This window comes from Oryx dammah, unplaced genomic scaffold, assembly GCF_014754425.2.
Source record: "Oryx dammah isolate SB20612 unplaced genomic scaffold, SCBI_Odam_1.1 HiC_scaffold_1, whole genome shotgun sequence".
Taxonomy (NCBI): Eukaryota; Metazoa; Chordata; class Mammalia; order Artiodactyla; family Bovidae; genus Oryx; species Oryx dammah.
Genome location: NW_024070185.1, coordinates 60,992,892 through 61,013,230, shown reverse-complemented (window position 1 = coordinate 61,013,230; position 20,339 = coordinate 60,992,892). Strand labels below are relative to the sequence as shown.

The window sequence follows — 20,339 nt, the reverse complement described above, 5'->3', positions numbered from 1 at the left end:
TGAGACCCAAGCCCATATGGTCAGCACCCCCAGTATGTTAGGTATGGTCGTTCACTCATCAAATATTCAGACTACCTACTATATAAAGTTATACTGAGGCCATGAGAAAAAAAAATCTAGACCAAGTACCCTTGAGTTGTTCCCCATCAAGTGGGGGAAACAGACTTATAAGCAACTGGAAATAAACCAAAATAGGAAATAAAATGCTCTGGGGCAAAGGGACAGAGAGAAAGGAGGAGCTGATTTAGGGGGAAAGTCTTCATAGAAGTGTGGTCTTTGAACTGAACCCTATAAGACAGCACAAAATTCAAGACGCTGAGACTGGAGAGAGACCCTTCCTAGTGGAGCTTGAACCTAGAAATAGGTACATACTTGGGAAATGAAGAGAAGTATTGTGTCCCTGAGGTAGGGTTGCCACGGAAAACCAAGGACTCTCAGTTAAATTTGAATTTCAGATAAACACAAAAATTTTTAGCACAAGGATGTCACAAATATACTAAAAAACTATTTGTTACCTGAACTTCAAATATAACTGGGCGCCATATATTATTTTGGCTGAATCTGGCATCCTGACCCTGGGGAGAAAATAAGCCCTTTGGAAGCCTGTGCCCTGGGGCTATGGACGCTGTGCCCCACCTCACCCGTGTGTGGTCTGCCACCTTCCTGAGTCACTTGGCATTCTTGACTCCAGGCTCCAAAGAGACTCTGGTGAGCTGTTGGTGAATCACTTGGTGCCACTTTGTTAATAACAATCACCCTCCCCATCTCCCAGACAGAGATGATGGAAAAATCCCACACTTGTTCATTTTGTTGAAGGTCACAGGGTTTGCTGTTTTTATGTCAGTTTCCTTATTTTTCTGAGATCATGTCTTCTTTTTTTTTTCATTTGAGATTTATTAACTCTATGATGGAAAAGAATTCATTCCCTTCATTGCTGTTAGAGACAGAAAAAAAAAAAAAGAGACAGGAAAAAATTTTAAATACCAGCATAACAGAGTATCTGAAGACTGTAGGCCTGGCTGTGAAATGTCCCAAGAGAACCGAGGGCTCCATGGTGGACCCAGAGTGTTACTGGCCTTTTGTGCCAACACTTTGGGAGTCTCTCTCTGTAGCATCCACCCAAACTGGGCCTTTAAATCTTCAGGTGCGCAGCAGTGGAGTGAAGAGAATCACCACCTGCAGAAGAGGAACCTGGCCATCCGCAACCAAGTTGGAGGCTGGGGAAACAAAAGATGGTTCTCAGGACTCTGCCCTCCCTCATCCATAAAACATGCCTCACAAAGTCATTTCACGCCCCAGCATCTGCCCGCTGTTCCAGAAAGGTACACCTATTCATTTCTCTCAAAAATGTTTATGGAGAGAAATTATCAGCAAGAGAAAACAAATTCTCTGGCGAGATATTGCCCTTTGTGAGATAACTACTTCTGTGGAAGCATTGACAATGGGGATGGTGTTTGGCTTGAATGTGGTCTGTCTGGGAGGACTGGGAGGTGCCGCTCTACAAAAATCCCCGAGCAAGGAGACTCTGCCACCTTGGAGCCTGCCTATCTGACTCGGCTGAAAGAAACGGTGGTAACAGTGAAATTTCTGAGCTTAAAGGGAAGTGGGAGGAGGAGTCCTTTTCTCGTCAAGGCACTCAAAGCCTGCTCAGGCTCCCAGGCCAGAAGACACAAGACAAAAAATAATCACTGAAAGAAGCCACCTCCGCCCCCAACCCTGTCTCAGCTGCTGCAGGCAGGAGGGTTTTATTCATCAGGTGCCACAGACACAGGATTGAGGACATGCAAGCCTTTTAAGGCCCTAGAAAAATCCTTACACATCACAAACATTCTCATCAACTCCAAGATACAAAATGAAAATTCCAAAATTGAAATTTAACTACATGTCCATGAAATACAGTTATTATGTCAACTCCCTAAATTGTTCAACTTGGTATCTGCAGAAATGTTATTATACGGTATTTGAAAACAATTAGTGGATTATTTCACTTCAAGGAATCCCTAAAACTGCCCTAATGATTTCTGAGAAATCTCAGTCACTGAAAATTAAATGGCCAAAATAATCTTGAAAACAGAATTATTTAAAATGCCCTCAAGACTATTTTAAAGCAAAATAATTGCATTCATAGTGCAATATTGGGGGAATTTTGGTATGTACTATGACATGGGGTGGTGCCTCTGCAGGTTAGACTGCTTGGCTCCCACAAAGGTACTGAAACAGCCTTGGTCCCATGGGGCCCATCAAAATGTTTAAAGAGAACAAGTGGCCACAGACACGGTAATAAAGCTTTTTGTCGCCAACTGAACTTCTTTGTTCTTGTAAATCCAGAGACCATCTAAGCTAGAAGGATCCCTGGCCGTGGTGGAGACAAGTGCAAAACCACACCCAGTCTCTGAATCTCTAGACACCAATCTTCTTTGTATAGGAAGAGACACTGGAGGCTCAGAGAGGGGTGGATCATCCCATAGGTCACACAGCAATAGCATTCATCAAGTACCGAGGACTTAGGGGCTTTGAGATGAGACTCTACTACCTCCCCCCGCCCCTGGACTTTTTCTTGTCCACGATAACATGCCTGGATGTCCTTTTTCCTTTGCCAAAACACTGAGGCAGTTCCTGTATCCTTAGCAGAATATCTGCTTCTGCTGCTACTGCTAATTCTCTTCAGTTGTATCCGACTCTGTGCGACCCCAGAGACGGCAGCCCACCAGGCTCCCCCATCCCTGGGATTCTCTAGGCAAGAACACTGGAGTGGGTTGCCATTTCCTTCTCCAATGCATGAAAGTGAAAAGTCAAAGTGAAGTCGCTTAGTTGTGTCCAACTCTTCGCGACCCCATGGACTGCAGCCTACCAGGCTCCTCCGTCCATGGGATTTTCTAGGCAAGAGTACAGGAGTGGGTTGCCAGTGCCTTCTCCAGAATAATATCTAGATATCTTTAAAGATCACTCACTGCTTTGATTTTGGAGAGTTCAGCTCATATTCTTAGTTATTGATGTCTGCCAACCACTTGTTCATCCTCTGGCTTTCCCAATCTTGGTCTAGGCACCTTGCTTTCAGGTCTTCTAATAAGAAGCCCACTTTATCCTGTACAAATCACCTAGACCAATATCTCCTTCCCAGCAGGGCTGTTAGCTGACCAGGCGCCATTATCTACAGCTTGATACCTGGACTGTGCCCTCTGCCGCCCCCTTGTGGCCACCACAAGCGGTGCGCTGCTTGGGACTCAAGGTCCACACCTGTGTGCCAAGTACTTTTGAGTCAGCTTGATTACTCTTTCTGGAAACGCTTCTTTATTCCTGGATGGCTGGCACCTGGACAGGATTCATCTCCACGCCTACTCTTCCAGTCTATTGCCCATGGGAACTTCAGCATCCTCATTGAGCGATCAGTCCAATCACTCCATCAACTCCCTGGTATTAATTGAGCACAGGTCAATGGTGATAAGCCTGGAGATGGAGGATTACAGAATGGATGTAAGATGTAGCCCATGACCTTGAGGAGTTCAGCATCAGTAAAAAGAGTCAAAATACACAAAAAATTTTTAATAATTTAATGTTCAACTATTCTGTGCCAAGAACTTCAAGAATTCAGAATTGAGGTCAAATAGTTGAGGACTCCCTGGAGACAGCAGATTTGAACTAATATTTAGAAGACAGGAAGTATTTCAGAAACAAAAAGTGTAAAGAAAAAACACTCCTGGGAGTTTCCCTGTGGCCTAATGGTTTAGATTCTGGGCTTTCACTGACATAGCCCAGGTTCAATTCCTGATTGGGGAACTGAGATCCTGCAAGCTGCACAGTGCAGCCAAAAATAAAATAAAGGAAAATACTCTTATGTGGCTCCTGTAATCTCATTTTACCACTACACTACTTCTGGCACCAGATGTGTGGGTTTTCTAAACATCAAGCAATTCTGTGACAACAACTGGGTATCCAGCAATTTAACTCAGTTCTGACTCTACCAGGAGACACCATCAGAGCCCATCAATTAAGTGCTTAGTCCCACAAAATTGTACCCCTCCCCCTTCAGATGGACAGGGAAGCCTGGCATGCCACGGTCCATGGGGTGGCAAAGAGTCGGACACGACTGAATGACTGAACAGCCCTTCAGATGGCCAATTGCAAGTCCAATTACTTGTGTTTCTGACAGACCAGTCATAACTTGGAGGTTCCCACTACCCCTCCTCAGGTTTGATTAATTTGCTAGAAACAGCAAATAGAACTCAGGAATTACTAGATTACTGGTTTATTGTAAAAGAATATTATAACTCAGGAACAGCCAGATGGAAGAGACATAGGACAAGGGGCACAGAGCTTCCGTGCCTTCTCCAGGACACTAGCCTTTGCAAATGTGTTCACTAACCCAGAAGCTTTCCAAACCCTATTCTTTCAAGTTTTTAAGGAGTCTTCACCACATAGGCACGACTGATTAAGTATTGCTGTTGTTTTTTAGCCAATAAATTGTGTTCCACTTTTTTGCAACCCCGTGCACTTATATCCCACCAGGCTCCTCTGCCCATGGGATTACCCAGGCAAGAATGCTGAAGTGGGTTGCCATTTTCTTGTCATTGATAATTAATTCAACCTCCAGCTCTCCTCACCTTTCTGGAAGGGGGGGCTGAAAATTTCAACACTCTAATCACCTGGTTAGTCCCTCTAGCAACCAGTCTGCAGCCCGAGGAGCCTTTCAAAAGTCACCTCATTAACGTAAACTCAGATGTGGTTGAAAGGAGCTTTTTCAGAATAACAAAAGATACCCATTTTACTTTTGTGCTCTTAACACTTAAGATATTCCACTTAAGATATAACACTTAAGATATTCAGGAGCTCTGTGCCAGGAACACGACAAAGACCAAATATATATATATTTCTTATTATAAATCATGGCATCACAAGAAGGAAAAAAAAGAAGAAAGTAACAGCCAAGAAAAAAATTATGGCTAAAATAATATTTCCAAGATGAAAGACTAAAGAGAGATAAACTCTCTTATTATCTTTTTTGGGCGCTGTTAGCACTTTCCTCGGAGAAGGCACCTCACTCCAGTACTCTTGCCTGGAAAATCCCATGGACGGAGGAGCCTGGTAGGCTGCAGTCGCAAAGAGTTGGGCACAACTGAGCGACTACACTTTCACTTTTCACTTTCATGCATTGGAGAAGGAAATGGCAACCCACTCAAGTGTTCTTGCCTGGAGAATCCCAGGGACGGAGGAGCCTGGTGAGCTGCCTTCCATGGGGTCGCACAGAGTCGGACACGACTGAAGTGACTTAGCAGCAGCAGCAGCACTTTCCTACCACTTTGCAGAGCATACATTGCCCTCAGACTCTGTAATGTTTACTAATCTCTTTTCTGCTATTCATTAGGACCCTATTGGTTGCAAGTAACAGCAACATAAATGAGCTTAGACAAAAAAGAAATGTATGAATTGAAATAATTGAGGCAAACATGGACAGCAGTGGCAAAGGGTATGCCCAAACCCAGCGCTGACACAGTGTTCCCAGTGTCATCAGCTTTCACAAGCATTGCTCTCTCTCCTCCTCTCTCCTCCTGTTCTCCCTCTCCCTCCATCTGCACCTATGGTTTTCACTCTTCACTCCTTTTCCACTCTTTGAGGGCCTCATTCTCTTCTACCATAGCTTGGTTTCCTCTAAAAGTCAGGGACAATGGCCTTCAAGGTAACCAGTTTCATGTACTTCTAGATGTGACCCTAGAAGTCTTCTCCACTAGTTCCATCAGAAGAGTCCCCAGGGAAGACTTCCATTGGCCAGGGATGGAGGCAATAACCCTTCTATAAAGTGAAGTGAAAGCCACTCAGTCCCATCCGACTCTTTGCGACCCCATGGATATAGAGTCCATGGGATTCTCCAGGCAAGAATACTGGAGTGGGCAGCCGTTCCCTTCTCCAGGGGATCTTCCCAACCCAGTGATCAAACCCAGGTCTCCCACACTGCAGGTGGATTCTTTACCAGTTGAGCCACCAGGGAAGCCTGACCCTTCTATGCTCTTCCCTTTATCAAGGGGCTAGAAGCCTGGGAGGGGTATGTCCCAGAATCCCTGCCTTCAGAGACAGCAGTTCTTCAAGGAGAAGCAGTTATCAAGATGTGAAAGGCAAAATAAGGCAGAAGCCAGATTTTCCCACCTCTGGCACTGTCAAACTTTGGGCTTAGGCAGACATGACATTTTGCAGGGGTCTCTAAGTATTTTCCTGAAAATCTCGGGCCTCAGGATGGGAGGCAGCTATGATCATTCCTACTGGTTTCCTGAGTTCCTTCAAATTCCTGTCTGTAAAAGCTAGTGGCCTTCCTTGACCTTTGTCCAGAGTTTCCAATGATTTTTTTAAGGACCTAATGTCATTTATTAAGTCCTTTCCTTCTTAAAATACCTTGAGCAGTTCCTGTTTATGACCATATCCTAACTGATACAAGCATACACCCCAAGGGTGGAGCATAGCGTAGGATCTATAACTCTGATGACAGAGGAGAGGAAGAATTTGCTAGCAGTCAATCAACAGCAGCCACATTTCCCTGTGAAAACTGGTGGGAGGCAAGTTCAGGTGGGTGGAATGAGGTGAGCTGATGGGAAGCACTGAATGCCAGGCATGCAGATTTCAGGCACTGAGGAAACAGGGAGTCAGGCGAATATGAGGGCAAGGGCCACACTATAGGGCAAACAGTGGTGGCATCTATGTGACAAGTTAGGGTGTGGGCACCAAAAGGAGACAGTGACAACAGAGATGCCCTAAAATGGGAGAGAGGTGAAAGCACAAAAAAGGTGCATCTGAAAGACGTGTTGGAAAAGGAAATAAGGTATTTTGGTATGTCACATTTAAGGAATTAATAATAGCTGCCATTTATAAAATTATAGTTAATTATAAATCAGATACAGAGAAGGCAATGGCACCCTACTCCAGTACTCTTGCCTGGAAAATCCCGTGGACAGAGGAGCCTGGGGGGCTACAGTCCATAGGGTCGTGAAGATTTGGACACGACTGAGAGACTTCACTTTGACTTTTCACTTTCCTGCATTGGAGAAGGAAATGGCAACCCACTCCAGTGTTCTTGCCTGGAGAATCCCAGGGACGGGGGAGCCTGGTGGGCTGCCATCTACGGGGTCGCACAAAGTCGGACACGACTGAATTGACTTAGCAACAGCAGCAGCAGCAGCAGCAGCAACATATATCAGATAATCTGCTAAATTTTTTATTTATGTTAGATAAAACCTTGCAAGGCAGGAACCATTTACATTTACAGTTGAGAAAACCAAGGGCCAGGAATATTGACTGATATGTCAAGGTAAATCAGCTAGAGGCCAGAGCCAGGACTTGAACATCAATTCTATTGTTCATCGAGGCCTGCACTCATTTCCACCACTCTATGCTGCTTTTCTTCCAACGTTGGTCCTTATAACAGCACAAAAGGCCAACTTTGACCCTCACCTGGTGAGAGGCAGTGGAGAATAATCAAAAGGGCAAAGGCTTTGTCCCTCTGACATGAAGCCTTAAGAAGATTATAATAATGAGGAAGCAACGTGACAAATCCAAATGGAGGGATTTCTGCAAAACAACTGGCCCGGTCTCTTAAAACATGTCAGTGTTATAAAAGACAAAAAATCATGACTGGAAAGCCAAGCTCTAGACGAGAAGATACGGAAGAAATGCAACAGCTCAATACAATGAATGATCCTGAATTGGATGCTTAAATTAAAAAAAAAAAAAAAATACTACAAAGCACATTTTATAAACAATTATTAAAGTAAACCAGATATCATGTGTTAATGTTAAACTTCCCAAGTGGGATCATTTTATTGTAGTGTTGTAGAAGAATGCCATTGCTCTTTGGAGATGAGCTGAAATATTTGAGAGTAAATCAAATACTTCCAAGTCATTCTCAAATGGATTAGCATAACTGATAGACGGATGTATAGATGGATGGATAGATACAACTAAAAAATGTTGCTCACCATCTGGCTCTACAAGAATGAAGTCAGTAGCCGCTGCAGTCACTGACCTTTAACACACCCTGAAAGGAGCTCAGTATGGAGATCAGGAGTGAGACACTCTGATCCTGGAAAACTGGCAGAACAGGCCTTCAGAGAGTGAGATATTTTCAGGAGGAAATTTTACGAACCTGATTTCCTACATCTTCTCATAGCTAGAAAAGCACTGTAATCCTTGATGGAGACATTTGCTCCTTTGACCAGCAGCAACCTTCTGTAGAGATGTGTTCTCAATTGCATGCATCCCCTTCATCAAAATCCTATGACCTCCCCCCCGCCACCCCGCCACCAACCTCTTCAGAGCAGTTCCTCAGAGCTATCTGAGAGGCTGTCTCCGGGCATATAGTCCTCAGTAAGTCCCTAAATGAAACTGAACTTACAGCTCTCATGTCAAGGGGTTTTGGTTTTTGTGTTTCTGTCAAGAGTAGGGAGAGTGCAGATGCAACAAAACCTTAACAATTAAAGGGTCTATGGAGTTGATTGTACTGTTCTTGCAATCTTCCTGTAGTTTGAAATTTTTCCCCAAAAAAGTTGAAAAAGTTTGAAAATGCACCCATTTCAGTCAAAACAACAACAACAACAACCAAGGAATAGAAAAAAGGAGGGCTTTAAGTCAAACATACCTGAGTCCAGCACTTACTGGCCCTGTGACCCCTGAGTCCTCAGGTCCTCAGCTGGGCACAGCATCCTCTTGTGTTCTGTGTTCACATTTGTTCTCCTCCCTACCTCCTGCCTAAGCCCCACTTCTTAGAATCCATTATACTGGCCACTGAGGGAGATTTGCTCAGTATAAATAAGAACAACTGTGTGTCCTGTAGAATGCACAGTTGAGGTGACATGGCGCCCTGCAGGGACATTTATTGTATGAGAAACAGGCAGTCCAACCCTCTGAACATCGCATCTTGGGGACAAAAGTCAAAAATGCCTCTACCCACGACTTGCTGGTTTACACTATGGATCAGCGCTCAGAGACTAGCCATGAACTTCTCAAAGTGGGAGCCATGAGCTTCTCAAAGTGGGACAGTTGGCCCATCTGAGCAGAATCGGCTGTGGTTCATGTAAAAATGCAGATTCTTGGGCCCCTGAGGCTCTGAGTCAGCTTCTTGCCAGTGTGTTGCCAGTGTACATTCTAATTCTAAGACAGTTTCTAGGTGACCCTAAGGCACATTTAAGAGTTTAAGCTCCTCTGACCTACATCGTGGCCACGGTGAATGTGTTACTTTATAGCTAAATTGGTCCACTGGAGAAGTGGATTCTTGTGGTTAGAGCCTAACAATAACATAAAAAGTTTATGTCTGCCACAAAAATGTCCACAAATGGGAACAAATGGAAATACGAATGGAGTTGTGCATAAAGATAAAAGCAGGGCACTAAGGAAAGCAATGTTCCTCTCTGGGCTTTGCCAGCTCCAGACTCCAAGTATATGAATGAAACGCTGTTCTGAGTTCCTAACTGTCTGAACTCTGGGACGAGAGGGATCAGAGGGGGCTCAAGGCCTGGGCAGAAGGAGCCCGTCCACTCACTGGGACTCTGGGAAGCTGCAAAAACCAACAGTTCCCACTTCTGGGCATGTGCAGTAAGTGGTGATCCTACAGCATCATGTAAATCCCCAAATCTCCAGGAATTCCAGTGATGGAGAGGCTCACTTAGATTCTGCCCAGGGTCTGATGGGACCTCTCCCACTGGCCTTGCAGACCTCTCCTTGGGGACAGTCCTCTATGGGATGCCACCTGGGGGAAAGAAGTTGACAACGGTCGCCTGGTTTTCCTGTGGTCCAGTGACGACTTGGTAGCAGACATCTGGTTTGGAAGGTGCTGGGCCCTTCTCTCTTCCAGCCAGGATATCATATTATTTAATTGGGAAAGCTCTTCTCTAACCCTGAGAATCTTCTATTCCAAGCAGGCTCTGGGCAGGCATTTACTCACAGGGTCCGAGTTATTTTGGGAGATTCAACATCCTGCACTCAGCCCCAGGGAGGGGAAAAGAAGGAGGGACAATTGGGTAGTCTCCACCCCCACCCCACCCTCAAACTGAGACAGAAGACAGACTGTCCTTTACAACTTTAACTCTTTCTTGGCTCTGGCTAAGAACAATGCACCCCCTAGGAAAGTCTCACATGGCAGCATGACAACCGTTTTCATTCCAGAAAAAAACAAAATGTAGCAGGAGAAAATTATGCATGGAAAGAAAGTGACTTTTAAAAATTGTCTTTAAATATTACAATCAAAGTGAAAGGATGGAAATTGCATCAGAAGAACATGTGTGTGTGTGCAGTTATAAAGAAATAAATAAAGAAGAAATAAATCCCTTTCCCAACTGTAGGACTTAACGTAATATTGTACCTTTTACAGTCCATGGGGTTGCAAAAGTTGGACACGACTGAAGCGACTCAGCACGCACACACGCACGTACCTTTTCAGAAACTCCAAAGTGTATTATGGAGATAAGGAGAATCAGATTAAAGTCTTCAGGTTTAGAGTTTGGCACACAAAATCATTGGCATTAGAACCCAGGTAAGTGTCACCTGGGAGGTTTCAGTGTTTGCTGCCTGTGTGCCTTGTTTTTCAAATGTTCCCTGCAGTGTGGTGGAGCGGAGCCTCGTATAGGAAGGGTGCTGAGCAGAGAGAAGGGAGAAAGGCAGGCAGCCAGCCAGGAGGAGAGTTGCAATGATACTCCGGGGGTAACAAGTGCCCTTTTGCATGTGGGATGTCTGTGGCTCCTGATCAGTGTGGTTTATTAAGGCACAAGGTAATAATTCATATTTAAGACCCCCCGCTTTGTTGAATCTCTATTGGATTCAATTCCACACACACAGTCACTCAGGGCCTAACATCTGCCCGATGCTCAGCGAACCCTAGGAGTGGGCAGCAATAGATTGCGCACAGCCCCTGTTCCTTGCCCTCCAGAATTCTCTCCAGGACATGAGAGTCACATGTCCTGGACACCTGGCACCCCAAAAACAGATCAACCAGGGACTGCAGGACAAAGGCCTGCCGGGGCTTGTGGACTTATATTTTAGACTTCCCCGGCAGCAGAAAAATGCTGCCCTGTTCTGAATCATCACTTGCTTCTTAACAAAAAGCAAAACCAGCCGTCCTTCCCCACCTCCTCCGGGTGAGCTCAGCTCTGGCCTGCCCTGGCCCTGGCTCCTTGCAGAAGTAGTGCCTGAGTCTAGCCAGCCCTGGAGCTATCCTTGTGTCTCAAGGCCTCTCTGGGACCTGGACTGACCTCCGGCCTCTCTGACCCTGTCTGGTTCTTTTCTGCCACACTTTTTGCTTCCTCGTTGTCCACAGGCTCCCAGCCTCTTCTCCCTGACCCAGAATTCTATGCCCTCAGACTTCTCCAGCCCACTCATGGCATTTCCTGGCCCAGTCTGACATGCTGCCAGGTGTGGTAGCCTCCAAGACTGTCGTCAGACCAAAGTTTGAGACTGAAACAGTCACTGTACTTGGTAGGTTGCAAACGCCATAATTTAGGCTGCAACTGCCAGAGCTCAGGCAGTTTCTCCATTAAGATGCATCACTGCAAAGCAATTCAACTAATTCCGTTTCCTAGCACCTACTTGCTGATCAGGTGCCCTACTGCCATCAAAGGAACTTTTGAACTGGCTCTAAAACTTCAGTTACAGCAGAGGTCCTGGAGGGCTTGCTGCGCCCCAACACCCAGTTTCTGATTCTGAAGGTCTGCAAATCAGAATTCGTATTTCTAATAGGTTCTCAGCTGAGGCTGATGCTGGTCCAAGGACCTCAGCTTTTTTTTTTTTTTTTTTTGGCTGCACTGGGTCTTTATTGCAGCACATGGGCTTTCTCTGGTTGCAGTGCATGGGGTTAGTTGCCTGGTGGAATGTGGGATCTTAGTTCCCTAACCAGGGATCTAAAATGTGTCCGCTGCATTGGAAGGTGGATTCTTAACCACTGGACCACGAGGAAAGCTCCAGGGACCTCACTTTAAGAATCCTTGCTCCAGTTCAGTGGTTTTCAAACTCGGTTGTACATTGGACTCATCTGGGGAGTTAAAAAAAAAGATAGACTAATGCCTGAGTCCACCCTCAGAATTCTGATTTAACTGGTCTGAAATACAGACATGTCACTGGAAGTTCCTTGGTGGCTCAGTGGTAAAGAACTTGCCTGTAAAGCAGGAGAAGCGTAGATTCAGGAATTGGGTAGATTCCCTGGAGAAGGAAACTGCAGTATTCTTTGCTTGGAAAATCCCATGGACAGAGGAGCCTGGCAGGCTACAGTCTACGGGGTCGCAAAAGTCAGACACGACATAGGGACTAAACAACAGGAGACTGGACACTAGGCACTGTATAAGATTTGTAGGTGATTCTAATATTCAGTGTGAGTTGAGAAGTCTGCTCTGGTCCATTTCATCAGTAGAGGCTGCACTAGGCATGGGGAGCCCCCTTTATCTTCTGTGGGTACACTTACCTGAGATCACCAGATAAAATATAGAACACTCAGTTAAATTTGGGGCTTCCCCTGTGGCTCAGATGGTAAAGAATCTGCCTGCAATGCCGGAGACCCGGGTTCAATCCCTGGAGAAGGGAATGGCAACCCACTTCAATATTCTTGCCTGGAGAATTCCATGGGACAGAGAAGCCTGGTGGGTTACAGTCCATGGGATCACAAAGAGTCTTCAGACGCAACTGAGTGATTTTCATTTCACAGTTAAATTTTAATTCTGAATAAACAACAAATAATATTTTACTATAGGAATATTCCAAACATTGCATAGATGTCCATTTTTGTGATTGTTATTTTGGTTTTTTCTAATTCTGGCAACTCTGCCCTTAGATGCTCCATGACATAGCATGAGAAACAATGATCTGCCAGCTTCCATTGTATAAACAGTAACACCAAGGCCCCAGAGGTCATACAGGAAGTCAGAAGAGAGCCAGGATAAGAAATCAGGGGTCTTGACCTCCATCTAGAATTCTTTTCCTTCCATCACACCGAACTGTGCTAAAGACATTTACACCCTTCTCTTGTTAGGGGGTTATTATCAGTCGCCTAGAGGTGACTTCAAAGGGTTGAGTCTGATTTATGTCCTCTCTGCTACTGTCTCAGTCCTTACCTACACTCCCCTTTCTACTGCTGCAGATACCACAGAGGCGGTCCTGGGGTATAGTCATGCTCAGGGCATATCACTAATGGCCATCTCAGGGAGGAAGCGGGCTGGAAGTGGTCCCGGCCAGATACAGCTATGAGCGAGAGACCATAATTGGGTAACACAAGGACAAGTGGGATTTGGCACAGGCAAACGACAGGCAGAGAATGTTGGGAGAGGCCCACTTAATTCACAGAGACACTTGGAATTAGTTGTAAATTCTTTGGGAAGAGATCAAGGCAGCGGCATAAACAGCTCAATTAAACTGTCGGCTCAATGTTCAATGCACAGTAATGGTCAAAACATAGCCTTTAATCTAGATACAGAGGATTATCTTTCAACCAGGAATGAGATTCCTAAGATTAGTCGTACCTGAGGTGGAGAGAACAACAGAGCCGGCTCAGCGACACCACGGACAGGCTTGTGTGTCAGGATGACTGGGACTTGTGTGGAATAGGCTACCCGGACTCCACAACCTTCCTGGAGGCCCCTGCAGATGCTGGGAAAACAGGGACGAATCTCATTCTGCTTCCTTCAAGGAGGAGACATCATCTGGGAACAGAACACTCCAGCACATTTGCTTTAAAAATGCAGCAAGTCAGACATGCTCCCACCTCCAGACCAAAGCCCAAGCCAGGAGCACCAGGACTGAGGCAGAGAGATGATGTACTTTTAGCCCTCTGCCATTCTACCCTCCACAATCAGCCACTCACGTTCATTCATTCATTCTGCAAATGTTTATCACAAGTCTACTATGTGTCAGACCCTGTTCTGCACACGGAAGTTATACAGAGAACAAAAAGCAAAGATCCCTTCCCCACTGTGGGGCAAGATAAAGAATAAACAAGAAAGGTACCTCAAATACGTTATATGTGAAAAGGGAATGAGTGATACTCAGAAAAATAAAGCAGAGATGAGGACAGAAAGTGTCGAGTGGGGACAACTCTGGATATGGTGCCTAGGGGAGGTCTCACAGCAACTGTCATTTAAATAAAGTCCAGAAGGGAATGAATGTTGAACCAGGGGCCAGCTGGAGGAAGCATTCCAGGCAGAGATGTAGTGCAAAGACCCAACCTGAGAGATGTTCAAGAAATACCCAAGATGCTGCCTGTTTGGGGCAAGAGAGAGGACAGTAGAAGATGAAGTCAGGAATTTAAGAGAACTATGTCATCTGAGGTCTTATGGGCCACTATAAGGATTTTGACATTTATTCTTAGGGAAATGGGGATTTGATGGGGGATTTGAGTGGAGGTCTTTCCCAATGGCTCAGCAGGTCAAGAATGCCTGCATGCAGGAGACATGGGTTTGATCCTTGGGTCGGGAAGATCCCCTGGAGAAGGAAAAGGCAACCCACTCCACTATTCTTGCCTGGGAAATCCCACAGACAGAGGAGCCTGGCGGGCTACAGGCATGGAGTTGCAAAGAGTTGGACATGACTGAGCACATAAACTCATTACTCATTGAAGAGAAAAGAGATATAATCAGAATCATTTTTTTATACATTTTAAAAAATATTTATTTTTATTTACTTATTTGACTGTGCCAAGTCTTAGTTGTAGCATGCAGGATCTTTTAGTTGCTGCATGTGGGATCCCTGACCAGGGATCAAACCCAGGCTCCCTGCATTGGGAGTATGGAGTCTTAGCCAATGGACCACCAGGGAACTCCCCCGATCCATTTTTAATGGGATTACCGGCTGCTGTTCTGAGAGAGAAACAGGGAAATGGGTGAGAGATACTTGCAATGATTCGGTCAAGAGATTTAGGAGTTGGACCAGGATGGAAGCAGTGGAGATGGTGAAACATGGTAGGATTCTGCATATTCTTTGCTCATGGTTGGATGGAGCAGGAGTAAAAAAAAAGGTGTCAAGAATGACTGAGGGATTTGTTTCAGATGTTCACTGAGGATTAATGACTCTGGAATCCATGCTTCTAGCTCAGACTCCTAGGCTGGTACATAGCAACATTTGATGAAATGAACTGAAAAAGTAGATCAATCTGTTGGGTTGGTGGCACCATTTTTCCAGACCTTTACCAATGGCAGAGCATACCTCCAGATATTGAGGGTGCAGAGAAAAGTAAGAAATTGAAACAGGGCAGAAACAGAAACAGTAGCATACCCAACCCCTCCAATAAGAAAACTGGGGACAAGGAGGCAGGCAGGGGGATTTGAAGGAAAAAATGCCAAGAATGACAGGCATAGGGTTAAATTTGTGATACCAAAGAGACCGGGTGTCAATTCCAGTCCTGCCTTCTGATTCAATCTCTTCTCTTCATTGGTCCCAGGTTTCTCCCTGTGAAATGGGGTCACTGGCTTTTTAAAAAGAGTCTATCTAGCTTAACCATCTGTAGTGCTCTGATCCTTTTCTTACAAGTTCCCCTCTCCTCTAGCCATTTGACCCAGTGCTTCTCCAACATCATCTTTCAGGAAATTTTCTGTTTCTTTTCACAGTGATTATTTCTGACTCTGAGTTTTGTAGGATGTCGCTATTAGTTCCCGAAGAAAAACACCCATGTGGTTTTTTTTGCCTGCTTGAAATAAATACTACTTTAGGCCAGTTACCCCATCTGTAAACTGGGAATAATACCAGATTGTAGGGATGCTGAGGAGGGTTAATTATATACAGAATGTGTAGGGGCTAAGCAGATACACAAGTGCTCTGGAAGTTTTTGGCATAATACTATAGCATTACAATAATTTTGGCTTGCAAATTATACCCCAGCAGAGACATCACATGGAAAAGTGGGTCTGACCCCATGGCCCACTGAAAGTGAAATGGAAAAAATAAGTTGTGAAATATAACTTCTCTTCCTAAACTTTTGGAAAAGGCATAGATAATTCTTCCATGTGCAACCCACATGCAGGGAACAAGTTTCTAGATCGTGGAGAAGCCTGTCTTGCCCAGGGTGGCCTGGCCTGTTGCCAGCATCTGACCATTCCTCCTTCCTAAACCTGGAAGCAGAGATAGGAAGGGAGGGAGTAGGAGAGGATTTGTGGTTGGTTGAAAGGTGGGATTCACAGCGAGGATATCCTCACCTTTCAGGTTTTCTATTTGAGCTTCCCTTACTTGCGGGATAATTAAGTGCTTATAGAGTAGAGGAATGATTTAAAGGGTAATTTGAGATAGTTAAATCTAGGGACATTTAAAATAAACATTTTAGTCCAGGTCAACTTCTGGGTCCTCCCACCATCCCCAGACACCATACACAAACACCCCACATCCTAGATTATTTCCTATGACATTCCGAATAGGTAGATCTCAGGCAATGAAGGGGCTGTGTAGTTGGTAATATATGGCTGTGTGTCATATATTGGGTTTGTAAAATTTAACTGGCTCATAGATGATTACAGTCCTGTCTCACCAGAGGGAAAGAGTGAATAGCCTGATCCTAAAGGGACAGTTTGCAGTCAATTCCACTGGATTACTGTGGGTGGCTGAGTGGACAGAGCTCAGGCTTCAGAGTAAGATCCCAGTTGGACTTCTGGTTTTGCCACTTCCCCACTGTGGCCTTAGGCAGGGGAAGAGGCCCTACCTACCCAAGAGTCTCAAACTGCTCTTTTGAACTCCACCTCTAGTCCTGGCCAGAGAAGCCACTGACCTTGCTCCCTGCCCTAAAAGGTCCTGCTTTTCCTGCAGGATACAGGAAACAGATTTCCCCAAAGCCCATTTGTAATATGCAGGTTGCAAGTGGAGATAATGATTTGGACTATCATCCTAATAAATCAGCATTCTTTGAGAATTTCTCAGTATTACACCTTAACTGTATGTCATAGTCTGGGGCTTGATCAGCCAAATTCAAATGAGCACTGGCAAAGGAGCACCGGCTCCAGAGGCAGTTAACTCTTTTGTCTCCACAGAACATATGCTCCTCTCGGGAAAAGCCTTCCTGAGCAAACTGTGCTCCTCCCTGGGCCTCAGTTTCCTCATTTTAATAATCAGAGGACGGTCTTAAATTGCAAAGTAGAGATGAGTGGAAATGACACAATTTTGGCACCACCAGACCAGGAACTGACATCCAGACCCACCTGAGTGACCTCCTTCAGAGCCTCAATTTCTCCATCAGTAAAATGAGGGCCCTGGATTAAATGGAGTGTTGCTAGCTCCTACAATTTTAGGCATTAAACATTTCCACAGCTTGCTCTGCCAGGTTGACACTGATCAGGGTAAAAGCCAAGACTTCCTCAGAGGTGAAAAGGTAAGCAAACATTCCGATCTCCCCTTAGCTTGGCTTTCCAATTGGTGAGGGGCCAGGCCCCTGCAGACGATCCAGGTCGCATTCGTCGTCCGGATGGCTAAAGAGCTCATTTGCATAAAGAATCCTCCGATGGTCTGGCAACAGAGGGTTGAACCGAAGTCTTCGTCCGTTTAAGCAGAGAATAGACACCCTGTTCCTAAGGGTCTCGGCACCGCATTTCCTCTAAGAGGGTCACGCCGTAGACTAAAAATGCCTCTTGTCCCCTAAAGTGGGGATCCCTGGAGAACACAACGCTCGGGTGCCGGGGTGGGGAAGGTTTGGCCTCTACACGCTGCAGGTTTAGGCTGGCAATCTCTCGCCCAAGGCGGTGGCGGGCGGCAAGCGAGGCGGGGCCTGCTGCGCCGCGGGACCCCGGCGCCCTCAGGCGCGACCCGGGGGCTGGCGCCAAGGCGGCCGCAGGAGGTGGCGCGTGCTGAAGGGGAGAGCCGCTGCTCTCCAGAACCCGGGCGCTAGAGGGCGGGGCCAGGGCCGAGGTCTGGCTGCAGGGCGCGTGGGGGTGGGCGGGGCGGGGTCTGAGGGGGCGGGCTGGGGGCGGGGCGCGCGCGGGCCCGGGGAGGGCGGGGCCGCGGGGCGGGGCGGGCTCTGGCGGCCCGAGTGTCACACACGCGGCGGTTCGGGAGGCGGCGACAGCGGCAGCGGCAGGCGCCGCCGGGACGGGCACGGGCGCGCGGGCTCGGGCGGGCGCCGGCTGCCTCCCTCCCTCCATCACTCGCTTGCTCTCCGGCCCGATTGCTCGCCGGCCAGGGGCCGAGCTCGCTCCAGTGCTCTCGGGAAGGAAGAAGTCGGGGCCGGGGGTGCTGAGGACGCCGACAAGTTCCAGCAGCAGCCGCGGATCCCGGCCGAGGCGGAGGCTGCGGTTCCGACGGGACAGGAGCGCGCTCCGTGGCAGAGTGCACGGCCAGGGCGTCTGAGGAGTCGGGGGGCGCCCGGGCCTTTTGCTATCCGTGGGGCCGCGGCGGGGATCCCATGAGACGCGCCCGCAAGGGGCAGGAGATCCAAAGCCCGGGCGGCGCGCGGCGGAGGCAGAGGGCGGTGCTGCAGCTGCCGGAGCCGGGGAGCGGCCGGCAGGAGGCAGCGGAGAGAACTTGAACTTGGCGTCGGGAGCGGGCGCCCCGGACGCCCCTCGCCGGGGCCGGGGCCGGGGCGCTGAGGGACCTGGGCGGCATCGCTGCCCCCCGAATGGCCGCGGCGGCGGACCCGGCTCCCGCGCCGCGGCCCTAGGCGGCCTCTCGCCATGGCCAAGTGGCTGAACAAGTACTTCAGCTTGGGCAACAGCAAGACCAAGAGCCCCCCGCAACCGCCGCGGCCCGACTACCGCGAGCAGCGGCGCCGAGGCGAGCGGCCCTCGCAGCCCCCCCAGGCCGTGCCGCAGGCCCCCGCGGCTGCCTCCGCGTCCTGCGGTACCGCCGCCGCCTCCTGCTTCTCGGCCTCGTCGGGATCGCTGCCCGACGACAGCGGCAGCACAAGCGACCTCATCCGCGCCTACCGCGCACAGAAGGAGCGCGACTTTGAGGACCCCTACAACGGGCCCGGCTCCTCGCTGCGCAAATTGCGCGCCATGTGCCGCCTGGACTACTGCGGCGGCGGGGAGCCGGGTGGGAGCCAGCGCGCCTTTTCCGCCTCGTCCGCGTCGGGCGCCGCGGGCTGCTGCTGTGCCTCCTCCGGCGCGGGCGCCGCCGCGTCCTCGTCCTCGTCCTCTGGCTCCCCGCACCTCTACCGCAGCAGCAGCGAGCGGCGGCCCACCACCCCGGCCGAAGTGCGCTACATCTCCCCGAAGCATCGCCTCATTAAGGTGGAGAGCGCCGCGGGCTGTGCCGGGGACCCCCCAGGGGGCGCCTGCTCCGGCGGCCGTACCTGGAGCCCAACGGCCTGCGGAGGCAAGAAACTGCTCAACAAGTGCGGTGCCTCAGCCGCGGAGGAGAGCGGTGCCAGCAAAAAGGACAAGGTAAGGCGCCCTTGGCCTCACTAGAGGTTCCAGAGCCACTGTGCGCACGGGGAAACTGAGGCACCGCTCTAGTTTCGAGTTCCTACATCACTTCGGGCTAGGATCCGAGGTCAGGCCTCCCACGATGCTACCAAATTCTGCCTCCTTGCACGCGCTTTGTCCCCGATCATTGGCCTCCTGACAGTCTCTTAACGCTGCCGCTTCCCAGCCAGGTGCCCTCTTTGGAAGTATCCTGACCAGAGAGCTCTCTGCCCAGCCTGGTCCAAGAGACAGCCAACCAGCCCTTCGAGGAGGAAAGTCAGAGAATTAGAGCCCTTACGTATTTAAAGTGTAAGTGGCTCAATCATGTCTGACTCTTTGCGACCCCTTGCACTGTAGCCCGCCAGGCTCCTCCGTCCATGGGATTTTCCAGGCAAGAATACTGGAGTGGGTTGCCATTTCCTTCTCCAAGTATTTAGAAGAGTGTTTATTCTTGTCTACCCCTGTTCCTCCCGCCCCTGACTTTATAGATGGGAACTGAAGTCTAGAGCTGGGAAGGGACCCGCCGGATATTACACATTTTCGATGGCAGATCCAGACCGGCTGTCTCTGAACGGATATATGTAAATCCCTCTAAATGCCCTGCCCTGCCCCACCCCCCGCGCCAGGTTTCCAAATGGGGCAGCCTTTTGTACTGGAGCTGTACCGGGAAACACGCCCCCCACCCTCCAACCCCCACGCGTGCTTTTCCGGTTGAAGTGCGCTGGTCTACAAGAGCGCTCCACTTCGACCTGTCAGTTCCTCCAGCCAGGCCCGGGAGGGGTCTGCCTACCGGGCCAGCTGGAAGGAGACCACCCCTCCCATCCTCATCTTTCTTCCTGACCTTACCCTTTATAGCCCCACGGATGAGGGGGACGATTTTGTACACTCTCCTCCCTAACAGATCAGACTATCTTGATCCCCCGGACCTTTGGAGCAGTCTAGTTAATTACAGCCAGACTGGGCCCTCTCCTCCCCCTTCACACTCCTGTGACACCCTCCTTTCCCCCATAAAAT

At 48.3% G+C, this 20,339-nt stretch overlaps 1 protein-coding gene across 1 annotated transcript in view; it reads left to right on the top strand.

Annotated features, from left to right (window-relative positions):
- Nucleotides 1-17,949: 17,949 nt before the first annotated feature.
- SHB (SH2 domain containing adaptor protein B) overlaps nt 17,950-20,339 on the top strand; it is a 138,163-nt gene continuing 135,773 nt past the window's right edge. Inside the window, exon 1 of the mRNA XM_040226066.1 lies at nt 17,950-19,304. Coding sequence (XP_040082000.1) covers nt 18,594-19,304 — 711 coding nt within the window. The 5' untranslated portion in view covers nt 17,950-18,593. The remainder of the gene's footprint in view (nt 19,305-20,339) is intronic.